Source organism: Parambassis ranga, chromosome 5 (genome assembly GCF_900634625.1).
Source record: "Parambassis ranga chromosome 5, fParRan2.1, whole genome shotgun sequence".
NCBI classification, from domain to species: domain Eukaryota; kingdom Metazoa; phylum Chordata; class Actinopteri; family Ambassidae; genus Parambassis; species Parambassis ranga.
The window spans coordinates 20,879,823-20,904,708 of NC_041026.1; the positions used below are offsets into that span (position 1 = coordinate 20,879,823).

General features: G+C 41.6%; 3 protein-coding genes across 3 annotated transcripts; 2 read left to right on the forward strand and 1 right to left on the reverse strand.

Annotated features, from left to right (window-relative positions):
• Positions 1-451: 451 nt before the first annotated feature.
• Positions 452-7,392, forward strand: strip1 (striatin interacting protein 1). Its single transcript, XM_028407151.1, has 20 exons — positions 452-589; positions 1,566-1,635; positions 1,762-1,836; positions 1,920-2,054; positions 2,160-2,280; positions 2,378-2,553; positions 2,629-2,756; positions 3,030-3,212; positions 3,351-3,571; positions 3,719-3,784; positions 3,869-3,932; positions 4,037-4,108; positions 4,275-4,349; positions 4,538-4,635; positions 4,989-5,115; positions 5,202-5,302; positions 5,441-5,507; positions 5,597-5,701; positions 5,799-6,003; positions 6,432-7,392. Exons 1-20 carry the CDS (start codon positions 479-481, stop codon positions 6,677-6,679), a joined length of 2,448 nt encoding a protein of 815 aa, XP_028262952.1. The 5' UTR covers positions 452-478; the 3' UTR covers positions 6,680-7,392.
• An 884-nt stretch (positions 7,393-8,276) lies between these two features.
• Positions 8,277-11,343, forward strand: LOC114436740 (tripartite motif-containing protein 16-like protein). Its single transcript, XM_028407158.1, has 6 exons — positions 8,277-8,940; positions 9,035-9,130; positions 9,201-9,434; positions 9,506-9,668; positions 10,288-10,365; positions 10,450-11,343. The coding sequence occupies exons 1-6, from the start codon at positions 8,509-8,511 to the stop codon at positions 10,986-10,988; spliced, it is 1,542 nt and encodes a 513-aa protein (XP_028262959.1). The 5' UTR covers positions 8,277-8,508; the 3' UTR covers positions 10,989-11,343.
• Positions 11,344-14,258: 2,915 nt separating this feature from the next.
• On the reverse strand, positions 14,259-23,493 carry LOC114436738 (sodium-dependent neutral amino acid transporter SLC6A17-like). The gene is made up of 12 exons (XM_028407155.1): positions 23,386-23,493; positions 20,595-21,003; positions 18,875-19,032; positions 18,025-18,151; positions 16,695-16,876; positions 16,503-16,613; positions 16,178-16,419; positions 15,877-16,069; positions 15,574-15,766; positions 15,168-15,327; positions 14,916-15,078; positions 14,259-14,722 (listed from the first exon to the last, which is right to left on the reverse strand). Exons 2-12 carry the CDS (start codon positions 20,875-20,877, stop codon positions 14,318-14,320), a joined length of 2,217 nt encoding a protein of 738 aa, XP_028262956.1. The 5' UTR covers positions 20,878-21,003; positions 23,386-23,493; the 3' UTR covers positions 14,259-14,317.
• Positions 23,494-24,886: the final 1,393 nt, after the last annotated feature.

Genomic DNA, 24,886 nt, shown 5'->3' on the forward strand with positions numbered 1-24,886 from the left:
AAATGCATATCAGTGGTGCAAATACCGCCACCTAGTGTTTGGTAATCGAAACTGCAGCCACTCATGTTTACAATTATAGCACGAAGAGCTGTGGTCCTTCTTAATAAAGAAATCTATAAGTAATTCTAAAATACACTTAGTAGCAACATAAAATGCTTATTATGTGTTTTGTTAGTACAGTTGCAGTGGGCGAGTGTGTGACAGGTTAAAGCTGTGAATGAGATGCCACTCATCAATACTGTTATGTCACATTTCTGATTTCTGCTTCTATAAAAAATATGTTGTAAAACAATTACTTCAAAACATAACATAAGGTTGTAATGGAGAACAAAAGTCTTAGTATGTTAAAGCTGTTATGCTTTATGTGAAGATTGTGCGCAGAGCTCTTGCCACACACCAAATGATGCCACACAATCCAACTATCGCGCGTAAATTCTCGAGAACGAGTATCGCGAGAACACCGTGAGCCCAAGAAATTATGGACGTCGGTGGGAACGGTAGTGGACTGCCTGTAAACAATAAGCAAAGAGCGATGCTACCTAACAAAACCAAGGGAGAATTTACCCGCAACCCTAGAAAAGACTCAGAGGTACGTAGACAGGCGTCTGTGGTTTATTTTTAGCTTATGATTTAAATTAGCTAACAGACAAGGCCTATAATGCTGCTGTGACGTTAGCTAGTTCTATGTAGCTTAGCTAGCGTTTCTTATAAGAATCGGCAGCTAACAACAGTAAACGAGATTCTTGGAATAGTTTATCTGTAGTGTCCCTTGCAGTGCAGTGTTCAATTCAGCTGCTTATTAGCACAGTGTTGAACGGTAATGTTAGAAGGTGGGTTAGCTAGCTGACGTTAGGCCATAAGCTATACAGGATATACTGGACGTCAGATTTTTTTTCACCTGTTGAATATTTCAGATTATTCTTTGTTATCTATTCTTTCTATCTAAGTGATATGTAACTTTACTATATCTTAGTGATGTCCAATTTGCAATATGTTATCCATATAGCGACAAAGTGAGTGACTGATACATACAAGTGTAAACATCACATACATGCAAAACATAAAGTAGAGGAATGACTAAATTCTTCTTTGAAATATGCTCAGTGATGGCCGAGCTCTTAAAGCTGAGTGGATTAAAGGTTTTTCTTAACCCAGATACACTAAAAGGCTGTATTTTATTAAATTTCAGTCATAAGAAAGTTTTAATAGTACATGCATTTATCTTGATTCTAACGTGTTGTGAAGTTAATAGTTTCGTACCCCAATTATAAACACATGTTAAGTGTTCCTACCCAACACTGTTTGAGAAGCAGATCACTTTTTTGCAGCCACAAATGCCACACACTGTAGAAGCTTCATGTGTTAAAAGATTTTCATACAGACTACTTCTCACAAGCTAATACTGTTAGCACAGAAATGTTATTCCTAGTGACTAAAGACCACCCAGATACTATTAAGATACAAAGTAGAAAAAATATATTTTTGTTTGTGTGTAAGATTTGGGTTAATTAATTGAAATATTTATCTCTGTCTAATTGCTGTACTATGTCTTGTGCTGTGCACAGGGGCTGTCTGAGTCTCCAGACCTGGAGTTTGAATATTCTGATACAGACAAGTGGGCTGCAGAGCTGTCAGGTGTGTGTATGTGGTAGTCATGGAGACTGATATATCTGAATTCATCATTCTTTCTATATCATTAACCCATTGTTAACGAGTACAAGTGTGTACAGATTGTTTATGTATGCTTTGTGTTTGGTGCAGAGCTTTACAGTTACACAGAAGGACCTGAATTTGCTCTTAATAGGAAGTGCTTTGAAGATGAATTCAGAACTCAGGGTAAGTAGATAAGCATACATACACAGCAGTGAAAGAAAGCATTGATATCACAGTTTGTTTTCTCGACCTCTGCTGTTCCTCAGTGTCTGATAAGAAGTGGACAGAGCTGGATGCAGCTCAGCACAGAGCTCACGCCATGTGCTTGTTGGACGGTCTGGAAGTCATTGCTCGGGATAAGAGGCTGAAAGTGGCTAGGGCCATTCTCTACATGGCTCAGGGTAAGTACACATCACCTAGTTGTTGATTTCACTAAAAGCAGCATTGATCTTGGAGGATAAGTTTTCTTCATGTTCTTTAAAGTTGTGCAACTTTTGTTTCCCTAGGGACCTTTGCAGAGTGCAGCTCTGAGGCTGAGGTGCAGCACTGGATGAGATACAACATATTTCTGTTGCTTGATGTGGGGACCTTCTCTGCTCTGGTGGAACTGCTCAACATGGAGATTGAGTATGTTCTTTATCAGTTATCCTGAAGTATACCTGCACTTCAAAAGCCACAATTTCTTTGTGGAAAATCTAATGTGAGCCACTGTGTGTTTTTTCAGTAACAGTGCTGCTTGTAGCAGTGCTGTCAGAAAACCAGCCATCTCCCTTGCTGACAGCACAGACCTCAGAGTGTTGCTTAACATAATGTACCTGATGGTGGAAACAATCCAGCAGGATGACCCAGCCGATAGGCCTGAATGGAAAATTGTCAGAGAAACATTCAAAACGGAACTGGGTAAATTTCAGCTGTCACGTCAAGGATCTCTTAAAAAAATAATCTAATGTCAACAAAACTTCTTCTCTAATCCAGGATCAACTCTGTTCAACAACGAGCCCATCTCCGTCATGCTTTTTGGTATGGTAACCAAATTCTGCAGTGGCCATGCCCCTCACTTCCCTATGAAGAAGGTGTTATTGCTGTTGTGGAAGAGCATACTGGTGAGATACTTGATATATTTGGGGACAACAGTGGCGCAGTGGTATAGCAGGGTTGTCTAGTAACCGGAAGGTTGGTGGTTCCCAACTCCTCCCTAGTCACTGTTGTGTGTTCTTGGGCAAGACACTTCACCCTAGCCTGTGGCGCGCCTTGCTAGTCATTGTATGACACTGCCGTAAAGATTTTAATACAGTATCTAAAAAATATTTTTCCTACAGAATCCCATCTGCTGATCAAGAGAATACAATATGAAATCTTCTTCTGCTATGTTTCAGTTCACCCTAGGAGGGTTTGAGCAGCTTCAAAGCATAAAGGTCCAGAAGCGTGAGGAACTAGGTCTCCCTCCTCTCCCAGAGGACAGCATTCGAGTCATTCGCAGTATGAGGGCTGCATCTCCACCTGCTTCTGCATCAGACCTCATAGAGCAGCAACAAAAACGGGCCCGCCGTGAACACAAGGTACTCATTACTGCAGCAGCCTACTCTCAAAAATTAATGCAACTACAAGTAAAATTGCTTTCCTGATTGTGGAAATGACCCGGTCAGCTAGTGACTCTCAATGTCACTTTTTCAACTGTATGCTTATACATTACACAGGCATTGATCAAACAGGACAACCTGGATGCATTTAATGAAAAAGATCCCTATAAGGCTGATGACTCTCGTGAGGACGAGGATGAAAATGATGACAATGACAACTCTATAGAGACAGAGACCTTTCCGCTGGAGCGGGATGAAGTGATGCCCCCGCCTATTCCTCACCCTCCATCAGAGAGGGTGTCCTTCCCCAAAGGTCTGCCATGGGCTCCTAAAGTCAGGTACTGTTCAGGCCAACAGAGCTACATTGAAATGTTTCCTCCATTTAACAAAATACACACATATAATAAAATACACAAATATAACCTTTGAAGATTTTCATAATAAAACAAGTTTTATTTTTGTTATTCTTGTCTTTGCTCTAACAGGGAAAAAGATATTGAAAATTTTCTGGAATCAAGTAGAAGTAAGTTCATTGGTTACACACTTGGAAGGTGAGTATTCTTTTCATTGGTTTTTCATTGCAAGTGAATGTCTTTTGTGTGGTGAAATTATATTTGTTTGTTCACACCTTGCAGTGATACAGATACAGTGGTAGGCTTACCCAGGCCCATTCACGAGAGCATCAAGACGTTAAAGCAGGTATTGTAATTGTTTAACGTTTTATAATGTTAAATCATAATTTTGCATATCTGTAGTGCTCCTGGGTGTTAATTTATTCTTTTCCATCTGTTTTTTTTTTTCAGCACAAATACATTTCTATCGCTGAGATACAGGTTGCAAAGGAGGAGGAATTTCAGAAAACTCCTCTGTCTGGTGTAAGTGGAAACAAAGTTAATTCTCTTAAATCATTAGTTCTGAATAAGAAAAACGTGAATTGTTTACCCGTCTGTTTGTGGACGGCAGGCCTTGAAGGCTTGTTGCTCCAGCTGTTTAGGTGAAATTATTTTATGTATTGATTAATTTCTTTTTCCTTGCTGTCAGGGTGAAGAGGAGGTGGAAATGTGCGCCATTGAACTGCTCTATCAGGGAATTCTGCCCAGTTTGCCTCAATACATGGTCAGTTCTCTTTGTGGCTTAACATATGCAGGGATGGTTTATGGGAATAATATAAACTGTGCTATGGGACTTAAGCTGTGGGTCCATGTCAATGTCATGCCATGAAAATTGTGATAGCTTTATATGGGTCAGTTCAATACAATACAACTTTTTTCATACTGGCATCATGTTGTTTCTCTGAATGTCAGATTGCTCTGCTGAAGATTCTGCTTGCTGCGGCTCCGACATCCAAAGCCAAAACAGACTCCATTAATATTTTGGCAGATGTTCTCCCTGAGGAGATGCCGTAAGTGGATTTAACAGCTTACAACAACAATGCAGCAATATGTTCTGAATAGGGAACTGTGAAGAAGTTTGCTGAAGTTGGAGAAATATTCTGTAGAATTAAGTAGAAGGATTTTAGCCTTTAATCTGGTGACATAATCAGTCTATTCATACTAATACACTGTGTTGTGGCTGTAGTGCATACGGTAACTTTGCATGCAAAGCAAGAATCCAGGATTGTGTAGTGGTACTTTTGTCTTAAAGGAGTTAAAGGTTTTTTGAATTAAAAATGAATTTTTCAATGAAATGAAAATGACCTGACATTGGCTTCACTCTGAGACTCTCTAAGTACTGACTTACTGTCTGACACTGCAGGACCACAGTGTTACAAAGCATGAAGCTTGGTGTCGATGTCAACCGACACAAAGAAATCATTGTGAAGGCCATTTCTGCCATCCTGCTGCTGCTTCTGAAACACTTCAAGCTGAACCACATCTACCAGGTTTGCTCATCACACAGGCAGGTGTTACATGTGGCTGCGTCACTATGACATGTTTAACTCAGCAGGTTGTGTCTTGGCTTTAATAGTTTGAGTACATGGCTCAGCACCTGGTGTTTGCCAACTGCATACCCCTCATTCTCAAATTCTTCAACCAGAACATCATGTCTTACATCACAGCCAAGAACAGGTACTTTTTCATTTTATCCTATGCTGTATATTGATTTAATGAATGCCTACTGCAACCTAATTTCAACACAGGGACAAAAAGATAAACTACTACTATGCTCAGAGTCTCTTCAAATAACAAAAGCTTTTCTCGCTAAAGCATTTCAGTACTTGACTTTCCATACTGTGTGGTGCATGAGCTGCCGGAGCTGACTGCTGAGAGTTTAGTGAGTTCGCTGACTTTTTATGTTGTCACCATCAGATTAATCAGTGTTGTTTGCCTGCTTACTTACTTTGATAACATCCTTTGTTACAGGAAGCAGGAGACAACAATCAGTTTTGTTGGAGGAATCTGTTTTCCTGTATTAACCTGCTGAGGATCCTCAACAAACTGACCAAGTGGAAACACTCCAGAACAATGGTGAGGGCACCTCATGTGAACATTTTCATGAATCATAAATCACATTTGTCACAACTAACAGAATCTAGTTCTCTCTAATGACCCTTTTCCCTACCAGATGCTGGTGGTGTTTAAGTCTGCTCCCATCTTGAAGAGGGCGCTTAAGGTCAAGCAGGCCATGATGCAGCTGTACGTTCTGAAACTGCTCAAAGTGCAAACTAAATATCTTGGACGTCAGTGGAGGAAAAGCAACATGAAGACCATGTCAGCCATCTACCAGAAAGTCCGACATCGCCTCAATGACGACTGGGCTTATGGAAACGGTTAGTGGAAATCCAGAGCAATTTACCCCAACAGAATACAATTCTAGATACACAGTATTAGTCAAATTGAAGGACAATATTTTCATCAATGGTACTTCTCCGAACCCAAGTTCTGCTACATAACTGTTCAATAAAATAAACTCAAAACATTTTCCTAATATCTTTGCTGGATATTCAGACTGTGTCTCAAATGATCTGTTGCCAGAGTTCTCTTTGTCTTTAATGCAGTCTTCAGTCAACCTCTTACTATACGGTGGCAAGATAGGTAGTTAAAAAGAATTAACATTAAATACATTTGGCTAAAACAAGTACTTCAGCAGAGTGACGTGAAGAGATCACCATCTTGGATTTTGTTTCTTTTGCAGCACCTTTTCTCCCTTATTTAGCCAAACTGTTTCAATCCCAATCTGCATTTATGTCCTCAACAGATCTAGATGCTCGTCCTTGGGACTTCCAGGCGGAGGAGTGTGCCCTTCGAGCCAACATTGAGCGCTTTAACAGCCGCCGCTATGACAAGAGCCACAGCAACCCGGACTTCCTGCCCGTGGACAACTGCCTGCAGAGTGTTCTGGGACAGCGCGTGGATCTGCCCGAGGACTTCCAAATGAACTATGACCTCTGGCTGGAGCGTGAGGTCTTCTCCAAACCTATATCCTGGGAAGAACTACTACAGTGAGAACCCCACACCATTCTTGTTGTTTTAAAACCGTTTCAGTCCGGAGTTCAGGCGAAACATCAACTGTGCTCTCTCTGAACAAAGCATTATGTTATGTTATATTGACTGAAGATGGCAGAGGGCGGCCTGGTGTTGACTTTCAATCACAGCTTGAATCAGTTTGGTTTTACAGTTGGCCTGAAGCTCCAACCAGATGCTTTACATGATGAACTATTGCCTTCAAGACATTTGACATCATTGTGATTTCAGTCCACAGAAAAAAAAACAATCAATCTTTTGTATTTAGGTTCCCTGAGGCCTTTCCTTCCTCCCCCAGGTTTTGATAAATAATTCACATGCTGTGAATTGTGTGCCTCTGTGTGCCTCTTACCTGCTAGAGTAACTGACCTGGAAACACTACATGACCATGTCTTCACTTCTGATTTAAATAAATATATTAACCGTCAAATGAGGCAGCACATTTAAGTTAATATAACATTCCCTGTGTCATCTTTAGAGAGGAAAGGAATGGACCGAGGCTTTTTAGTCAAATGTCTTTACAAACACGTAAAGATATTTTACATCTTGATAGTTACTGTCTGGAGCAGATGGACTTTATTGTTCCTCTGCTGCAATGTTTCATTTTACTTTCATTATCCTTAGTGTTATCTACATGCCTGTGACCTGGGACCATTAAGACAGTCAAAGATGAAAACATGAATTTTTACCAATGACTTGCTCTGTTGTGTGAGAATACAGACATAAATTGAGAAACCTTCTTGGTTTTTCAGTGGATTACTTGATTGCCAGTTACAGAATTGTTTTCCGTTGTTTTATTTTGTTAAAAAAGTTAAGGATTTTAAAATACATGTAAATGGTGGAACGTATTTATCAGGGTTTGTCTTCATTTTACATTGACTCAGATACTGTAATAAAATTATACTGTCATCTAACAAGCATTTTTCTTGATTTTGATAAGAAGGCAGCACAAAGGCACATGACATACACACTATTTTCATTCCTTAATTTACTTGACTTCATCTTTCCTGCTTGACGCTGCAGTGTCTTTCGTAGGTAGTGCACCTGTGACACAGGGTGTTGGCATTTTAGCAACGTACTCTTATGCACAAACCAATAATAGAGACAGGAAGTGGCTGAATGGCTGGAATAAGCAAGGCTGTTTCTAAAATCACGTTTTTTAACCTGTACTGTTCCACCCATTGACCATCACAAGCATGTAACGCACCACCATACTTTAGGGATGCTGTTGACGATTACCGTCTTCCTGATTCAATGAGAGTGAGAGAGCGGCCCCCTCCGCTCCCTGCACGTTATCGTCTTAGGTGGAGGATGCACTGTCCATGGTTTCCAAAAGGAATTTGAAACCTGTGATTGGTCAGACGGCACGTCAACGTTAGGCACAGAGAATGTAGAATATTTCATGGATCTGAGAAAAGAAGGGACGAAAAAGCACCATTGATGGTTCTGCAACAGCTACTCTGCAAGGAGAAAGAAGGGAAGCTCTCTCTCTCTCCCTCACACTCCTAAAGCGCCAATTTTGCATCTTTTCTCATGTGACGACTTTCCAGCCAATCATGCGTGCTGAAGTTGACTTCCTCATTCAAAAAAATTGCTGTTGCTTAGTGTTACAGCAAACCGGCGGAAAGTCGTGTATAATCTACAGCGGCTCAATTAAGTATAGACTTAGAACCACTTTTTAAAGAGTTAATGGTTGGAGAAGTGTTAAGATGTACAATATGAATTTGTAAGATTACGTCGAAAAGTAAAATAAATCTGAGCACTTCCACCGGGACTGGAACAGGAAGCAGCAGCCGTTAGCGACTCCCATCATGGCAGAGTATTGTTTCTATGTCAAGACGAACCACCTCAGCTGCCGGATCTGCAGCCAGGTCCTCAGGAAACCTGTCACTGTCCCCTGCGGTCACAACTTCTGCGCCCACTGCATCCAGCGCCACTGGGACCAAGAGCAGGCCGCCAACAGCACCGGGCTGTGCAGCTGTGCTGAGTGCGGCCACACCTTTTCCTCCAGACCTCAGCTGATCATAAACACAACTCTGGCCGAAGTGGTGGCAGAAGGTCGCGAGGGTAGGAAGAGAAAACTCTCAGAGAGCCATGTTTCCGGGAGCTCTTTGTGCGTGACGCACAGCAAACCGCTGGATGTTTACTGCCGCACGGATGAGCAGATCATCTGTGCGCAGTGCACACCTGATCATATTGGGCACACAATCGGCTGGGTGTCGGAGGAACGGAAGAGGAAACAGGTGGGTAAAACACACACACATATCGCTGCAGGTCACTGTGCAGAGGGGGTTAAATGATGTGAATACATGTGTGTATTTTCCACACACTCCTCAGGAGGAGCTGGACAACATGCAGACACAAGTCACTGAGATTCTCCAGAAACAAAGAGAGAAGTGTGCGAGCATGATGAAGATGCTCCAACAGATTGAGGTGAGCAGGTCACAGTGTTCATGTTACTGCACAGAGACACACTGACCTCACTCAGCTGCATGTCAAACAGGAGGAGGCCAAACAAATAGAGGACTACTGTCAAGGCATCATAGTTGGAGTCATTGACGCCCTCCAGAGGCACTACCTCACAGTCAAGGAGCTGATCGCCACTCAGGAAGAGGAGACAGCGGCTCAGGTTCACAAGTCAGTGCATGCCCTGCAGGTGAGGATGGAGGAGATGAAGAAGAGGGACGCTGAGCTTCGTTGTCTGGCGCAAACTGAAAACAATGTGTACTTCCTGCAGGTACTGCTCTCACACACTGTAAGCTTTACCTGTATGTGAGTGGGCGGTCTAAGTCTCTTCCGTCGTTACAGAAATGGCTCTCTGTGACCCCCCTCTGTGAAACAGACCAGGTCCTGTTCGAGGGTTCAGAGGTCCCCCCCCTCCCCTTCAAACTCACAAAGACAGCTGTGGAGAAGCTCGGGAGGCAGCTGGAAGATTTCTGTGACAAGGAGTTTGCCTTAATCTCTCACACTGGTATGTGTCTTTGTGTGGAAATCTTCACCCTGGGTAAATCTGTGACTTTATTACTTGTAGCTGACAGTGGGAAGCAGCAGAAATCAGAGGGAGACGACAATGATACGTTGCAAAGATGTGTCCACGACTAATGGTTAAATTTGAGATTAAGCTCTGGATTAATGGAGGTATTTTAGTTGAATCATTCTAATACTAGAAGCTGTATTTACATAAACATACCAATCCTCAACATATTAAAAGTTAATACTAATAATAATAGTTAATAATTTTTCCACCGCAACATGCACAGGTGGATGTTTTTTGTGTGTGTAAGCAAATAAATTCAATTTTCCACACATTTTCTATAACTTTATGTGGAAAATTCCTTCCTGAAAAAAATCACCCACTAACAGAAGTGACTAAATATTATGGACCTTCCCTTACATTCCCAGTAATGGTTTGCATGCATGTAAAAATGATGTGGTGTAACACAAAAACATGTTGACTAAGTGTAAATATGTGATTCATTGTCCATCGCAGCAAACATTTTGGCACTTTGTGACTCCTTGTAAAGAGTGATGTTTCCGGGTCTCTCTTGTTTATTTATTTGTTGTTGTTTTTTTGGGTGGGGGGGTTTCAGAAGTGACACCTAATGATGCTGCGGTTTTGTCTCACTGCACTGGAGAGGAACCTGTGACCAGAGAACAGTTCCTGCAGTGTGAGTTTTATTTACAGTGTGAATGACTCATTCCAGACTCGGACCATGTTTCACAAACTACTAACTTTAAACCTGTTTTCTCAGATGCCTGTGAGCTTTCTCTGGACCCCATGACAGCCCACGAAGACCTGGTTATTTCTGACGATGATAAAGAGGTGAAGCTGTGCCATCCAAAATGTAAGAATCCACATGTTTCTTGTCCACAGAGGTTCCTCCATAGGCGACAGGTGCTGTGCAGGGAAGCACTCCAGGCTGAGCGATGCTACTACGAGGTGGAGGTGGAAGGTGACAAGGCAGAGATTGCCCTCGCCTACAAAGGAATAAACAGGAAATCACTCACAAAATCATCAGCCTTTGGTGGCAATGCAGAGTCCTGGAGTCTGGATCGCTTCACATACTACTCTGTGAGCCACAAAGACGCCAGCATCCAGCTCTCAACACCCCCCAGCCATCACAGGATCGGGGTTTACCTTCAGTTTAAAGAGGGGACTCTGTCTTTCTACGAGGTGTCAGACACAATGAAGATTCTTTACAAGATGGAAGCCAAGTTCACAGAGCCGCTGTTTCCAGGCTTCTGGCTCGGGGACAAATGTTGCATCAGGATCTGTGATTTAAGACTGTAACTGCAGAAATAGACTGTTGACAGATCCTGTCACTGACTGTAAATTATGATTACACAGAGCTATGTCTGTGCTACACATGTGGGGTTAGGAAAGTCCCCGTTTCTTTTTTGTATGATCTGCATAGGTTTGTGTTAGTATAACATTCTATATGTTTCTGTGTGTGTTTTGGAGTGTATATATAAATGCAAATATATAATGGGAAGTATCCAGTGAAATGACTTTAAATAGCTGCATCTCCAATCTATGGATTATCATGAAGACCACTGCAGAAAAACAGGTTAATATCATAGACTTTTTAAACTTTATATCATTTTGAAAACAGATTTTTATCATAAAAGAATAAAATGCAACAGCACCAAAGGACATCTCTTTATTTAATTGTTTTATCTACATTATTTTACTGTTTCCCTCTTTGTCTTGATAGTAATGTGGGAGAACTTTCATCAACAGCACATCATCAAAAGTGTTTTTTATTATTAAGTGACTGGGCGCCATGTTTGGAATCAGGTCCGGTTCTAGTTTGAACTTCCGCAGCATTTAGTACTGGATCACTTGAAATCAGAAATAAGAAACATAAACACAACCAACAGAACAACAATACCAGCAGCATGGCTGAAAAAAGCACTCTGTGTCAGCTGTAAGAGTTTTGCAATAAATTGTTCCTAGATTTTTGGAAGTTTAGTCATATTTTTACTTGTTATAGAGGTAACCACAAAAACACTGACGTCCCACAGCTGTTTGTCCACTCTTTATTATTTTTTATGTTTAACAATTTGTACAATAATTGTCAGTATCATACAATCATACAGTAATGACTGAGGAGAGAGAAGCTGTAAAGGGACATTTCTAAATGTGTCACCTGTACAGATAGTGCTTAAAATGTGTGCTCAGTAAGGCCCTGCACACACACACACACACACACACACACTCCAGCACTTAAAGGAGGAAGGATCATTATATCCCTTTCCTTATAAGGATTGTTTCATACAGACACTCAGGTGGATTTTCTTTTCACCCTCAGCTGTTTAAATGTGATATTGCTTTAACACCAGCCTTGAATTTACTGCTAAGAGGTCAAAAGATGCTGCTTGTTTTGCAGTCTTGTGAAAAAAGTACAATAATCACCATTAATCTTTACTTTTTGTTACATTTACTGCTAAAACTGTTAAGACATAGCTATACCTCACATGAATAAAAACTATATTTAGTCTTATTTTATTAATGAGATTATTTACAGACTCAGTCAACAGAACCGAGATTTTTACTTGCTCATTACTCACTCACACAAACTAACACCAGAAATAAAACAAAAAACACCCATTACACAGCAGGAAACAACACTTCTAAATGGATTAATAACCAAGACAACCTGCAGTTCTTAGTTCCTCCACAAGAGGGCCCTGAAATATAAAGTTTGACCTGAAGGAGGCGCCATCAGGCTCAACTTTAAGCTCCACATTTCAATGGTATGATTCAGCTTCATCTGACAAACTGCAGTATTTTTAAGGACAGTCAGTTCACACAAATTACAGATAAAACTCATAAAAGGTGGAAAAATCTGAACCTGAGTACAATAATAAAGATTTGTGTTGCACCTCAGTGCTGGGTAAGTTAAGTGATTAATTACATGTCATATAACTAAAAATAAATAAAGGGGAGTACATTCATTAATGAATTAATCAACTGTTGCATGGAAAACAAACTGCATTTTCATGGGTGCCTTTATATTAATAGCTTGATGTGTATTAAAATAAAGTACGTGCAGATTCTTGTGTTGTCTCACAGGTCACTCGACAAGCAGCACAGTCTTCTACACACAGTTCACGCATGACCTCCACCATCCAGCAGCATTTTCTACAAGAACGAGCGACACGAGCTACAAAAAAGGCTATAGTCCTAAAATATACAGGTTCAAGAAGCGCTACACAAGATGAAAATATACACTATATACTGTATATACTGATCACTTGTAAAAGATAAATACATCTTTTTCATCACACCATATAACTGCAAATATACATAAATATAAATATAGTCCATTTACACCTTAACAACATGGCTTTGAATATTGTGATAAAAAAATAAACACAGGTATTGTTTCTTAGCGTAATATAGACAGGTCTGCACAATTATTCACTGTCTGTGTGCAAAAATGAAACATGTTGATTTCATGGTTAAACCAAGAAACTACGTGACATGACAGAGCCGACGTTACTGTACAGTAACCTCACATATACAGAGTTCAGTGTGTGTGCTTGTGCATATGAGGAGTCTAAGGCTTCCATAAGAGTGCATACTATCAAGTTATTAATTGTTGCTTCTAAATCTTCTGGTCTGTTGCTGATTTTTTATATTTTATAACCATTAGAGTTGTCTTCTTTTTGTGTTTTTTTTGCTTTCACAGAGAACATAATTTGTGCATTCTAGTTTGTGCTCCTTTATCCGATGTCACTGTATAGATATTATTTGACTGCAGCAGTAAACTCTGATTCATTCAAATTTGCTTGTGCACAATAATCTTACATTGTAGGAAGAATGTAAAAAAAACTGCATCAACAATTCTGTGCTTCCTGTTTCAAAATAAGCATCCAGTTTATCAATGTGATGTAAAATTCAAGTGTTTCATTGTGATTTTTTTTTACTCTTTGGTGGAGAAATTATGTGTGTGATGAGAGTAAGATCGAGCTTCTCTGGTAATAAAAACTATTTTATCCTATAGTGCATTAATATGCTATACATTGCTGTTTACAGTATGAACACGAACAGTACGGGCTACACACAAAATACAGCAGGAGGTTGATTATGGGATGGATGGGTGTCTTCAGAGCAGCCTTTAGAATGTTTTCACAATAAAATGGCCTGTCAAAACAAATCTGAAGGATGACATGTCTGTGCTCACATAGTGCTCATCCAAAGTAAACCTGTGAATATGTCTTTGACACCCAGTATTGCTACATCTGGCAGCAGCCTTAAAAATCAAACATTCACCTCAGTTCTGTGTGTGTGTGTGTGTCTGGACCACACACACACCATCTCCACTACATTAAAGTCCCTCTGCACTGTGCAGGCAGGGATGTGTGTTATACTGTGGGGGTTCTGTGTCTGCCTTAAACTAAGGCAAAAACAAAGCAGACCACAGAACTTCATCTTCAGCTCATACACTTTACAACATATTTACAGATGTACACTGTGAACTATTAACCTGATTGCAGTGCTTGACTATATGCTGGAAAACAATCTTCTGTGTGTGCTCAGATGAACTGGGTGGCTACATACTGGGCTGTGGAGGGATTCTGCATTGACCCCCTGGCTACAGGCCTGGAAAACATTTAAGAGTCTGACTCTGGTGTGACAGGTGTGGTCGGCGTGGTGGGTGTGGTGGGGCTTATGGCAGCATTTTGGTAGCTTGTACCGTAGCAGATGTTTGGGGACAGGGAGTTGGGGTCTGTGGCTTTGTTTCCACTGGGAGTCAGGTAGGGTCTGCGCATCGGCGCTGGCAGTGCCTCGCCGGGCTTGGCGCCAAGGATTGATCTGGCCTCGTCTTGTTCCTCCAGGTTGGACATGTCTTTCATCATAGTTTTACGGTAGGAGACAGACAGCTTGTTGGAACCATCAGACATCAAGTTGAAGTGGCGAGCAAGGAAGACGAGAGGGAGTGGAAGCATGGCCACTACAATCAGAGCGAAGCACATGGCCAGAGCCCAGGGAGGGTAGCTCTGGAAACGCTCCTGAGCCTACAGGGACAGAGAGGAAGTTTTTCTCTTGATGAAAAGAGGACAAATTTCAGACTAATTCATATTTGTGAAAACGACAGGTGATTGAGGCTTCTGTGCTGACTGTGTGATAAATAAATGTATACAGAATCGTTATATTGAGCATTAAACATTACATTGCTGTTTAAATCATAATGCATTAGTAATTACTGACCAGCTCTTCAACCCAGGCATTGTACCCTGGTGGGCTGATGGCCATCTCTATCACAGTGGCTGAGATGAGAACGATGAGACAGATTGGAGAGACAAACTTCCACAGGTAGAAGTATATTATGCACGGTCGGAAACCCAACATGTCCTCCAGGTCCTGCATGAACCTGACGAGGAGACAATGTTGACAATTGTGATTTGAGCACAAGAAATACACACAAATACACTTCATATATATTCTTATATATATTCTTACCTTTTAGTGCCATATACCCAAGCAACGGACAGGTTTTCCAAAATGACCACCACAGTGAGAGGCAGACCGGCTGAGTAGTCATCGAACATAGTGACAAAGTAATTTCCTGAGCGCTGCACAAACAGCAGGCCACAGAGGAAAGCCACAATGCAGCAGCACACTGTCACAAACACAGAGAAGAAGCCCATCAGAGGAAAAGATGGAAAAACATGGAAGAAAATCTAAATTTTTTAAGTGGTTTTATTTCCTGTTGCTGTTTTGCATCCAAAGCAATAAAACAAAGTCTAGATCAGCCCTTTCCCAAATGCACTTTAATCCCTTCGAAGTGCTGAGCAAGGGATTTGAATGACTAATAGCACAGAGGCCTGGCTGGTGGAGCCAGTGGGGGGAGGGGGAGGTGGTATACCTGTGAAAAGCTCCTTCTGGACTTTGTAGGTGTCCAGGACGGGAGTGGTGATTCCAGTCATGGTACCAATCATGCTGCCCAGACCGAGGTTGATGAGCATGAAGAAGAACATGACAGACCAGAATGGAGATGCTGGGAAGTGGGTCATAGCTTCTGTGAAGGCGATGAAGGCCAGGCCGGTGCCCTGGACAGCCTGCAAAGAGAGAGAGAGAGAGAGTGGGAGGGAGGTAGAGAGGCGATCAGAGTGGTGAAATGCAGAACATGATGTAGAATCAGCTGAGTTCATGTGTCTCAAAGACCTACCTTGTTGAGCTCGTCCTCCAGGAGACACGGCTCCAGGCCCAGCTGTGCGAAGCTGCCCTCTTTGACTGTTTTGATGACCCCGTACATCTCAGCGTAGTCTGTTGTGGTGAGGTGGGAAAAGTTCACATGTGGAGGAATCAGATCGTGACTCAGGACGTTGGAGTTCAGGTATCCCAGGATCTTTTCTGCATTTCTACACACACACACACAAAATAACTTAAAGGAACAGTTTGTAATTTCATGAAGGAACTTTTCTTTAACAAACCCAGTAACTGTATCACTCCGCAGGTGTTGAACTTACTCTACAACACACTTTTCATTCATGATGTTGGCCTTGAACCCAAGCACAGCGAACACCACCAGTGTAGCCAAAATGGAGGTGAAGAAGTTGATGAAGGAGACGAGCACAGCGTCAAAGTGACAGTTGTTGTCTATTTTGTTGTAGCTAGAGAAAGCGATTACTCCTCCGAAGCCCAGACCCAGAGCGAAAAAGACCTGGGTGGCTGCCTCCCTCCACACCTGGGGCTCCAGCATCTTCTCCAACTGACATGTGAGGACAGGAGCTTCATTATTAGAGATTTATTAGTGTGAATGGTTGTTTAGAAATGTGAGAAAGACGCTCTCACCTTGGGAGTAAACATGTGAGCAATACCATCTACTGATCCCTTCAGCATCAGACCTCTGACCAGGAAACAGAACAGCACCACGTAGGGGAAAAGAGAGCTAAAGTACATCACCTGTGAGAGTGGAAAGAACAAACAGACATTCAGAAAAGTGACAGTTCTCCCAGTTCTGTCTCATCCTTGTCACTATAGTACCTTCCCAGATGAGGCAATTCCTTTAATGACGGCAAGGCAGACAATAATCCAGGCAAAGAGCAGAGACACGGTCATTTTGACATTGAGGCCGCCGCTTTCTGCGATGGTGCTGGTCGTGTTCAGAGTCTGGCGATACCAGAAATAGGTCGTAGCCGAACTCTTCTCACACTCTGGCTCCACAACTGTGTACCACAGGGGTGTAGAAACAGAGGTAGGTGATAATAAGAACGAAGGGGAAGAAATGGGCGTGAAGACAGGAGAGATGAAGAGCACAAGAGGAGAAAAACACAACACTGAGATTGTTTGCTCAGGGTCAATATCCCAATCCTCAACTGGTTGACACCTCTTATACACAAGGTCAACTGTATATGTGTATGCAAAGCATGGAGCTCCAGTTCTCTACACTAGAGCTTTCTTTTCTCGGTATATACTCTCGGGACCTTGGAGGAATGATATATGCTACGTGTGGCTGAGATCTGATTCAGCAGCGTTTAGAGACTCCACATTATACTGCAGGATGGTGCAGATGTATCTGCCTGGAGACACACGAACAAACCACACAGACAATAACAAAAACAGGTGCAAAGAAAGCCTCTTTATAGATGAATCTGGTGTCATCATCTGTACAGGAGACATGGTGGAACATTTTACATTCTGCTGCTGTCCTTCACCAGTAGCATCCTTCAGTCTGAACCTCTGCTCCCTGTCTCTCTGCCAACAGCCTCAGCCCTGCTGAGTCATACATGCTGAGTGTTTCATAGCTGCCCCAGTGGGGTTATGTTATTATCACCACTGATGGAATAAACTCCAGAAGGGTTTAAATCTGGATTATATTTGTGAAGTCATGACAGAAAGTTGTAAGTTGTCCGATTTAGTGTGGAGACTGAGTTACAGAGGTCCATTGAGATACATGACACTAACATTCTTAGTCCTGAATATGTAAACAATTTAGATATTAGACTGAAACATTATCTAGGTGCAATAAACAGTGACAACCAACGTGTTCTGCATGATGAACCACATTATGGCCTACAGCTAAAAACAGACACTAAACACACAAGTGCATGTACTCTGACATTCACCACTAAAATATGTTCATATTTTCATATGCATTTTATTTATTCCTTCTGCTGCATGTCTTTCCTTCTTTCCTTTTCCTTCTTTCCTTCAGAACTAAAAAATTACTGAACCGAATCACAATGTTTAATGTTTGCAAAAAGACAGTTTAACAAAATGTACATTGTACTCACTTTAAAACACCACATTAATGTTGTTTGCACGCATGTAAAGGAACACATATTTTTATCTATTTGTATTTTATGTTACTCACTGGCTAGTGTCCCGTTCTTTCTGATTGGACAGTCACTCCATGGCAGAGGATACTGGAAGGACTGGAAGAAGTAGAAGATGCTCCAACCAATGATCACATTGTAGTAGAGACCCACAAAGCCACACACCTGCACAGATTGGATAAGATTTGGTGATGGTGATTACCATTTCCTAGTATTCCTTCTGCTATGTTAGGTAAACAGCCAGCATGTGTAACATAAATTACTAATATACAATTCCAAGTTTCACACCATCATTTCACTGCAGGATAACATCTATGGAGTGAGAATAGTATGTAAATGAGGCAGCACTCTTTGTGCATGTCCCGTGATGCTGTCAGTCTTGTGAGCAGTCTTGGCAGCAAGGACATGCTGAAGCTAAATAAGGTTGAGGAAAGCATGAATAATTAAAGCACTCTCTTTTCAACAGTGATCTTCTCTGAGATATTTATAGCCATTTCTGCACCAGTTGTGCAACTCCAAAGAAAAGCTACGTCTCACTCTCAAACACGTCTATATTCCCATAAACCCAAGAGACCGAGGTATATTAAGGTATCCCAAACAGATAAAGATGGATAGGTAAGGCGTCATCATAAATCACACAGACAGCACTAGCTTGTTTTTCTAACATTAAGATGATGCACATTCAGCAGATGTGACTCTGTCTAACTGCAGGCTTCGACAGCTGTTACCCCATTACTCCATCCTTGATTCTTATCAGAAGACCCACACTTCTCTTTTTGACGCATGCTGCTTTCCCACTGTGCCAATTAAAAATTTAACAGCTACACTTAAAAGTATTATAAAAGAGCCTGTAAAGGTGACGATGTTTAAAATGAACCCCATGCTTACCATCAGACTTGACATCCCTATGCCACCCAGACGGGGACAGACATAGTTCCAGACGCCGATGCTACCACGTCGGATCTTCTGACCCACCGCAAGCTCCAGAAAGAAGAGAGGGATGCCGATGATGAGGAGGAGGATGAAGTAGGGCACCAAATAAGCACCTGAGAAACAGGAAGACTCCACAAGTTTCATTGGATTTCCTTCAATTACTATTTACAATTTGCTATGTTTCTTCAGATGTTCTATGTGCTTCTCTTACTGGAAATCAATGCTATCAAGTCATGCAATGAGGTAGAACTGCAACATGAACTACAACTTGCAAAATGACATATGACCTCATTAAGGAAAAGCTCCATTGACAAATTTTCTTTGAAATTAAGTTTAATTTTGATGAAAGTCTAAATTTGTCCCGTTTGGAGCTTATTCTGAAACGGAATAATCAGGATGTGTTGTGTTACGTGTGAAGGGTGAGTCATCATCCCGGATATAAAGACTTATAGCGAGTGAACATGTACTATTAATACATCAAAAGTAGGAATTACATTCAGCAGCACACACACAGACACACACATCTCATAGTGGGTGGTGTAATGAGGCAGAGAGGAGGCAAAAGGCTAAATCAAGAAAGCGAAAATAGGGAGGAAGTTTAATGTAGTGAGGAGCTCTGGGCATTTGCCAGGATCCTCAATCCACTCCATCACAGGTCATTAAAGGTGGGGCCAGTTCTTACTATAGGTGTGATATACAGCAGATGTGACAAGACAAAGGAGAATGGAAGAGATGACAAGGGAGAAAAGGGAAAGCAAAGAGGAGCCCACGCAGCGATAACTCCCAAACAACACAGACCTTTAATGTGTCTGTAATTGGCTGCCAGACAGCAAATTACACAGTGAAAAATGGCCACTGGGAACGTCACCTGACCTGACTAGTCTGGGAGAGAAACTACTGTTAGTGCTTACTGCCAGTATGGGCAATACATCCTATGTATATGCATTAAATGAAGCACAGACAGCAGGGCTGCCAACACTTTAAAAAAAGAGAACATCAGTTGATCTGTGATGACGAGGTGTTTGTCACCCACACTGAACACAGATTTACACTGTGTGCGCCTCCGATTACATACATGATACCAGATAAAAATAAGCCTCTTCGCTATACAGTTACATCCATTTTTACAGAGCTCTGTTCTGTTTACCAGAGTATCAGTTGAGCCCGGTCTGTCCTGCTGCCTGTAGTAATCAATAGTGCAGCTATTTTTAGAGCTGGCAGCTTTCTACACAATACAGCTGCTCTCCTAAGCAGTTCTGTACCCACTGAAAGGGCCAAGTAGTTTGTGATGGTCGAGGTGACGCAAGAAAGAGACTGACAAACATCTGAGATCATGCATATGAACACGCTAGTGTAGGAAAGACAGTTTTATGTCACATCGGGCTGGGTAATCAATATCATGATCAACCTGTCCTTTATAGATAAGTGACAGAATCGATTAGTTTAAAGACACCTTAACTGAGGTGAGCATGGATAAGCCCTCCTTGATATCTCTCACAGATTGACACATCCAAACAAAACTCAAGGAGCTCATTCCCATTATTTTAGCCCTAATACAATATATACTAGGATGGTTATGTGACAGTATAAATTGACCTACTGATTCATTAAAAACACCTGAAAGTAGAAGAGAGGTGCACTAAAAGTGTCTTCTGTTTGTGTATGTCCAACTCACCTCCACCATTTTTTTGGCACAGGTACGGGAAGCGCCACACATTCCCCAGGCCCACAGAGAAGCCCACCTGGGCTAGGATGTACTGCAGTTTACTGTTCCAAGCAGGTCGCTCATCAGTCTCTGGCACCTCTATTTGGGGGACTTTCTTGCCGGCCGCCCCTCCAACATTCTGGGAGCTGCTCTTCCAGTCCAGCGGCTCCTCGTGTGCGAGCAGGTCAGCCACCGACTCTGTGACGTGCTCATGGCTCTGCTCGCGCTGCGTCACCTTGCTGTTTTTAGGCATCGGGGAGGCTGAGGGTTCAGGAGTGGGGTGGGGATGGAGAGAAAGAGAGAGAGAGAAGGAAGTGGGCGAGAAGAGATGAAAGGATGCTGAAGAGTGGCAGCTGGATTTCAGTTCTTGGCCTCCGTCCTGTATCAGAAAAAAAGTCACAATTGTGTTTCAAGGACATTGTCAGCTTTACTATGTAATAGTTGATCATTGTTGGATGGGAAGCTCATTTTAACATAAACTACCTCACATTTGATTTGATGTCTGTAATTTCCTGCTTCCTGTTACTGGCTGTGATGCTTAAATAAGACTTTACACAGTCATTGACATGATTATTCCACCATAGACCTGGATTAAGCTCATGATAGGACCCTGTGGCAATGTTTCTCCAGAGACATGAAGTGTGCCAACATAAAGAAGGGAGGTCAGGTGTCACACCTGTGAGTTCTGTCAGCAAAAACTCTGCAGAGATTTGAACAGGCTTAAAAAAAATTAAAAATAAAAAACCTCTCACCACTGCAACATTTTCACTTCCAAAATATTCCCAATCCTGCAAATTGTTCTATTTAATTTCCCTGTTCTGCGAAGCTTAACTTTAGTGAAGCTTTTTTCCTCCTGTAAATCCTCTAATCCTCTGAAGCCTGGCAGCAACATCCATCCTCACCCCTCTCTCAGGGAGTGGTTGGTTCAACCCAAACGTAATGGAGGAAGTAAACATGATGCTTTGGATGACCTGCCGTCATGTGTTCTCCTGATCCACATCACAGGGCCCTGTGTAGGCTCATTAATTATTGAGTGAACCATTTCCCTGTTATTAACATCTGCCATCCAACTGAAATGAACAACAACAAAGAGTCTTAAAAATTTGAAATGTTAGAAAATAAACAGACGACGTATAGTGAAAAAGGATGCTGTATATGTTTCATGTGATGTAATAGCTGTGATGCACATTTACTGTGTACATCAGCTTAAAACAAGTTTCAGTATCAGTAGATTCTCCACATGGACTGTGCCAAAAACCTTAGAACTCCTACTGGCAACAAGAAAGCTCCATATTTATTATTATTATTATTATTATTATTATTATTATTATTATTATTATTATTATTATTATTATTATTATTATTAATAATAATAATAATAATAATAATAATAATAATAATAATAATAATAATAATAAAATCCACTCCGCTAACAGATTTCCTCCCCTGTGCATGTCGAGATGAACCCGTGATGTAATAATCCATGCACAGCCATTCACAAGTCTTCATAATCCTGTGTGCATTAACTGTAAAGCCACCAGCACCGCTTTTCTGTCTTGTCATTCAATCCCACACAAGACACGTAATATCAATCAGCAGCTGCAGCATCCAGCCAACGGGGAGGAATGAAAACACATCCACTCACCCAACCAATAATCCTGCAGGAAAAAAACATGCAGCTCAGGTGACCCCAGCTAAGAGTCTGAATGTGTGATAGGAAGGGCTGCAAAAAGCCAACAAACATTTAACTGTGTAGATATTCTAAACTGGCTACAACAGTCATATCAGTGCAACTTTGGCCACATGAATGACACCAAAGGATGCAGCAGCAGCAGGGGGTGCAATGTGGAGTCATGTTATGTATTAGGACAAATAAGAATGTATCTTCTGCATCATTTAGTAAAAGCCTCATTGAGATGTGAAGCTATGTGACTGCCTGTGTATGCACAAAGTATGTGTTCAAATTCCAAAAAGCCCTGCCACATGTAACAGTGTGTGTTTCCTCTTTATTCCAGCTGCCATTTAAAACTTCACTGTTCTGTGACTGTGCCACTTTTTTGTCTTACATCCACAACAGGCACGTCACAACTGTGTACACATCAAGGTGCATTGTGCATCAGCCATAAGTGTAACCTGAGGAGAAGCAGCATGTCACCCTGCATGTCTTGTCTTGTTTGAATTGTGGATCAATCAGTCCCTGGTCTTGTAAAAACATGTCTCAGTCAATCAGCTCGTTCAAAGCAAAGTACTAAAAGTCTGACTTTAACAGCAACTAATCTGCAGTTTACTAATTAGATGCCCAAACTTGAAACAGTTTATATTTTAAAGCATTTGTTTCCCACCACAAAATCCTCTTTTAAATCTATAACTGAACAGCTGCAGGAAGCTCTGAACACTCTGAGTAATCAACACCACAACACACAGATCATTCACTGAGAACACCAGGCCACGCATCTGGACCTGACAGTGATATGCCTCAGCTTCGGCTGCTTGTCAGGACTGATGCGACCAGTTTTAAACAGAACCAAGGTCACAAAAGATTATTTCCTGACCTCTACGTAAAAACGCTTACGTTTAACTCTAAAATTACTCCTCTGCTCGTTCTAAACAAGGGTTACTGAGCGTTTAGGAGACGACACAGGACGCTTCAAACTCTTTTAAAAGCCGCCCGTGAACTTCCACAGATTAAACATCCTATAAAGCCAGGCAGAGACACAAAGGCAAAGTGGAAGGATTAAAGAAGCAAAACGTTCATTCTCACCGTTTAATGAGCGATCAGCAATATCCAAGGTTTTTATGTGAACGCAGCTGTCAGAGAGTATCTGGAGACTGAGGCATGAATCCACCCGCCGAGCAGCGCTTGTGTGTGGTTGTGGGACTGACTGAGCGCTCACAGGACAGTGGAGGACGGAGCATCACATGCTGCGCTGCCTACAATTGTCATGCAGGGTGGAGAGTCCGGAGCGCACCGTGACGCACAAAGTGCAGCTCATCATCCACAATGACAATTTATCATCTGAATCTTTTTCACTTGTTGTGTGAGACCCATCACAGCGTCTCTTCAGCGACTGAAGGATGCTGAGAGGAAGAAAGAGAGAGGGGGGTCAAAAACTGTGCGCGCGGATCTGTCAAGGTTATCCACTCCTACCTGAGGAAGTGGCTCTCTGACGCAGATTTCGTCATGCTTTTTTTCAATTGATAAAAATTTAAACATTGTTAAGTGGATCTGTGACACAGAAAAAGGATGCGAAGGAAAACGGTTCATTTCTAAACACAATTCAGTCTATTAGTATTGAGAAGGAAGTGTGTTATTAAAGGGTATGTCCACTTTTTTCAAATCTCAAAATAAGGTCCTCACATACCCATCTGTGCAGTGTTTGACTTGTTCGGAATAAGGTTCAGAAATGTGGGATCTTTGTTTAGGGTTAGGTTTTTCAGTTTAAGTTTCAATTAAAAACATTAAATGAATGAGCTGTGTTGATCCAATACCATATTTAGCATTCATGCTTGTACAGTGTAAAGTACAACTGGAGGGAAGGAGGGCTGAGTGAGTGCAAGGTACATTTCAATAAAATAAGAAAAAAGATGGTAAATATGGCTGATGATGGCTGACTTGCTGAACTAGAATGAAACACCTGAAGACAGTCAGGCACAGAGTTTCTTTTAATGGGTAACCATGCCAACATCCTGAAGTAGCAGGAGTCATGCCAGCTGTTAGCATTCACCGGCCAGTGTCAGCACTGTATCTGTTTATCTGATGGGTTCCTTTCTTTGAATTTGCTTACTCTTGCTCATGCTCAGCTCTAATACTACGTTACACAGTGTGAACAGAGTAACCATTCTAAAGCACATATGTGTGTTTAAGAGAAAGACTTGGAAAAAAGGAAGGTTGCCCTTAAACTGTTCATGTGGAGAAGCTGATGAGTAAGCTGTACTGCTCGACAATAAACACACATTAATAACATTAATAAATAAACACTTCTATAAATAAATGAAAAATACAGTGAAGGAGAGAGATGTTGGGACATTTGAAGCAGGGGTGGCATGTTAATGTTGCCAACTAATGATTGTCTAGACTGCGTAAACTTATGTGTGTTTTTACACTCAGATAATCTCTGACTTGAACAGCTTTATCTCCTCCATCAAGCTTTAGGTCTTTAAACCTGCAATGAGTGGTCCTTTTTCTATTGAGACACTGGACATGAGACACGACTGCAGCTCCCAGAGGACCATAAATCATGCGGCATCCAGCCGAATATTCT

Excerpts from the sequence above, each read along its gene's own strand:
- strip1 (XM_028407151.1), top strand. The coding sequence starts at position 479 with ATGGACGTCGGTGGGAACGGTAGTGGACTGCCTGTAAACAATAAGCAA. Across the intron at positions 2,055-2,159 it reads CATTCTCTACATGGCTCAGG|GGACCTTTGCAGAGTGCAGC; the intron begins GTAAGTACACAT and ends TTGTTTCCCTAG. Across the intron at positions 4,350-4,537 it reads CCAGTTTGCCTCAATACATG|ATTGCTCTGCTGAAGATTCT; the intron begins GTCAGTTCTCTT and ends TCTGAATGTCAG.
- LOC114436740 (XM_028407158.1), top strand. The coding sequence starts at position 8,509 with ATGGCAGAGTATTGTTTCTATGTCAAGACGAACCACCTCAGCTGCCGG. Across the intron at positions 8,941-9,034 it reads AGGAACGGAAGAGGAAACAG|GAGGAGCTGGACAACATGCA; the intron begins GTGGGTAAAACA and ends CACACTCCTCAG. Across the intron at positions 10,366-10,449 it reads CAGAGAACAGTTCCTGCAGT|ATGCCTGTGAGCTTTCTCTG; the intron begins GTGAGTTTTATT and ends CTGTTTTCTCAG.
- LOC114436738 (XM_028407155.1), bottom strand. The coding sequence starts at position 20,877 with ATGCCTAAAAACAGCAAGGTGACGCAGCGCGAGCAGAGCCATGAGCAC. Across the intron at positions 16,877-18,024 it reads AAAGAACGGGACACTAGCCA|TTGTGGAGCCAGAGTGTGAG; the intron begins GTGAGTAACATA and ends TGTGGTACACAG. Across the intron at positions 14,723-14,915 it reads ATGCCTGGGTTGAAGAGCTG|GCTCAGGAGCGTTTCCAGAG; the intron begins GTCAGTAATTAC and ends CTGTCCCTGTAG.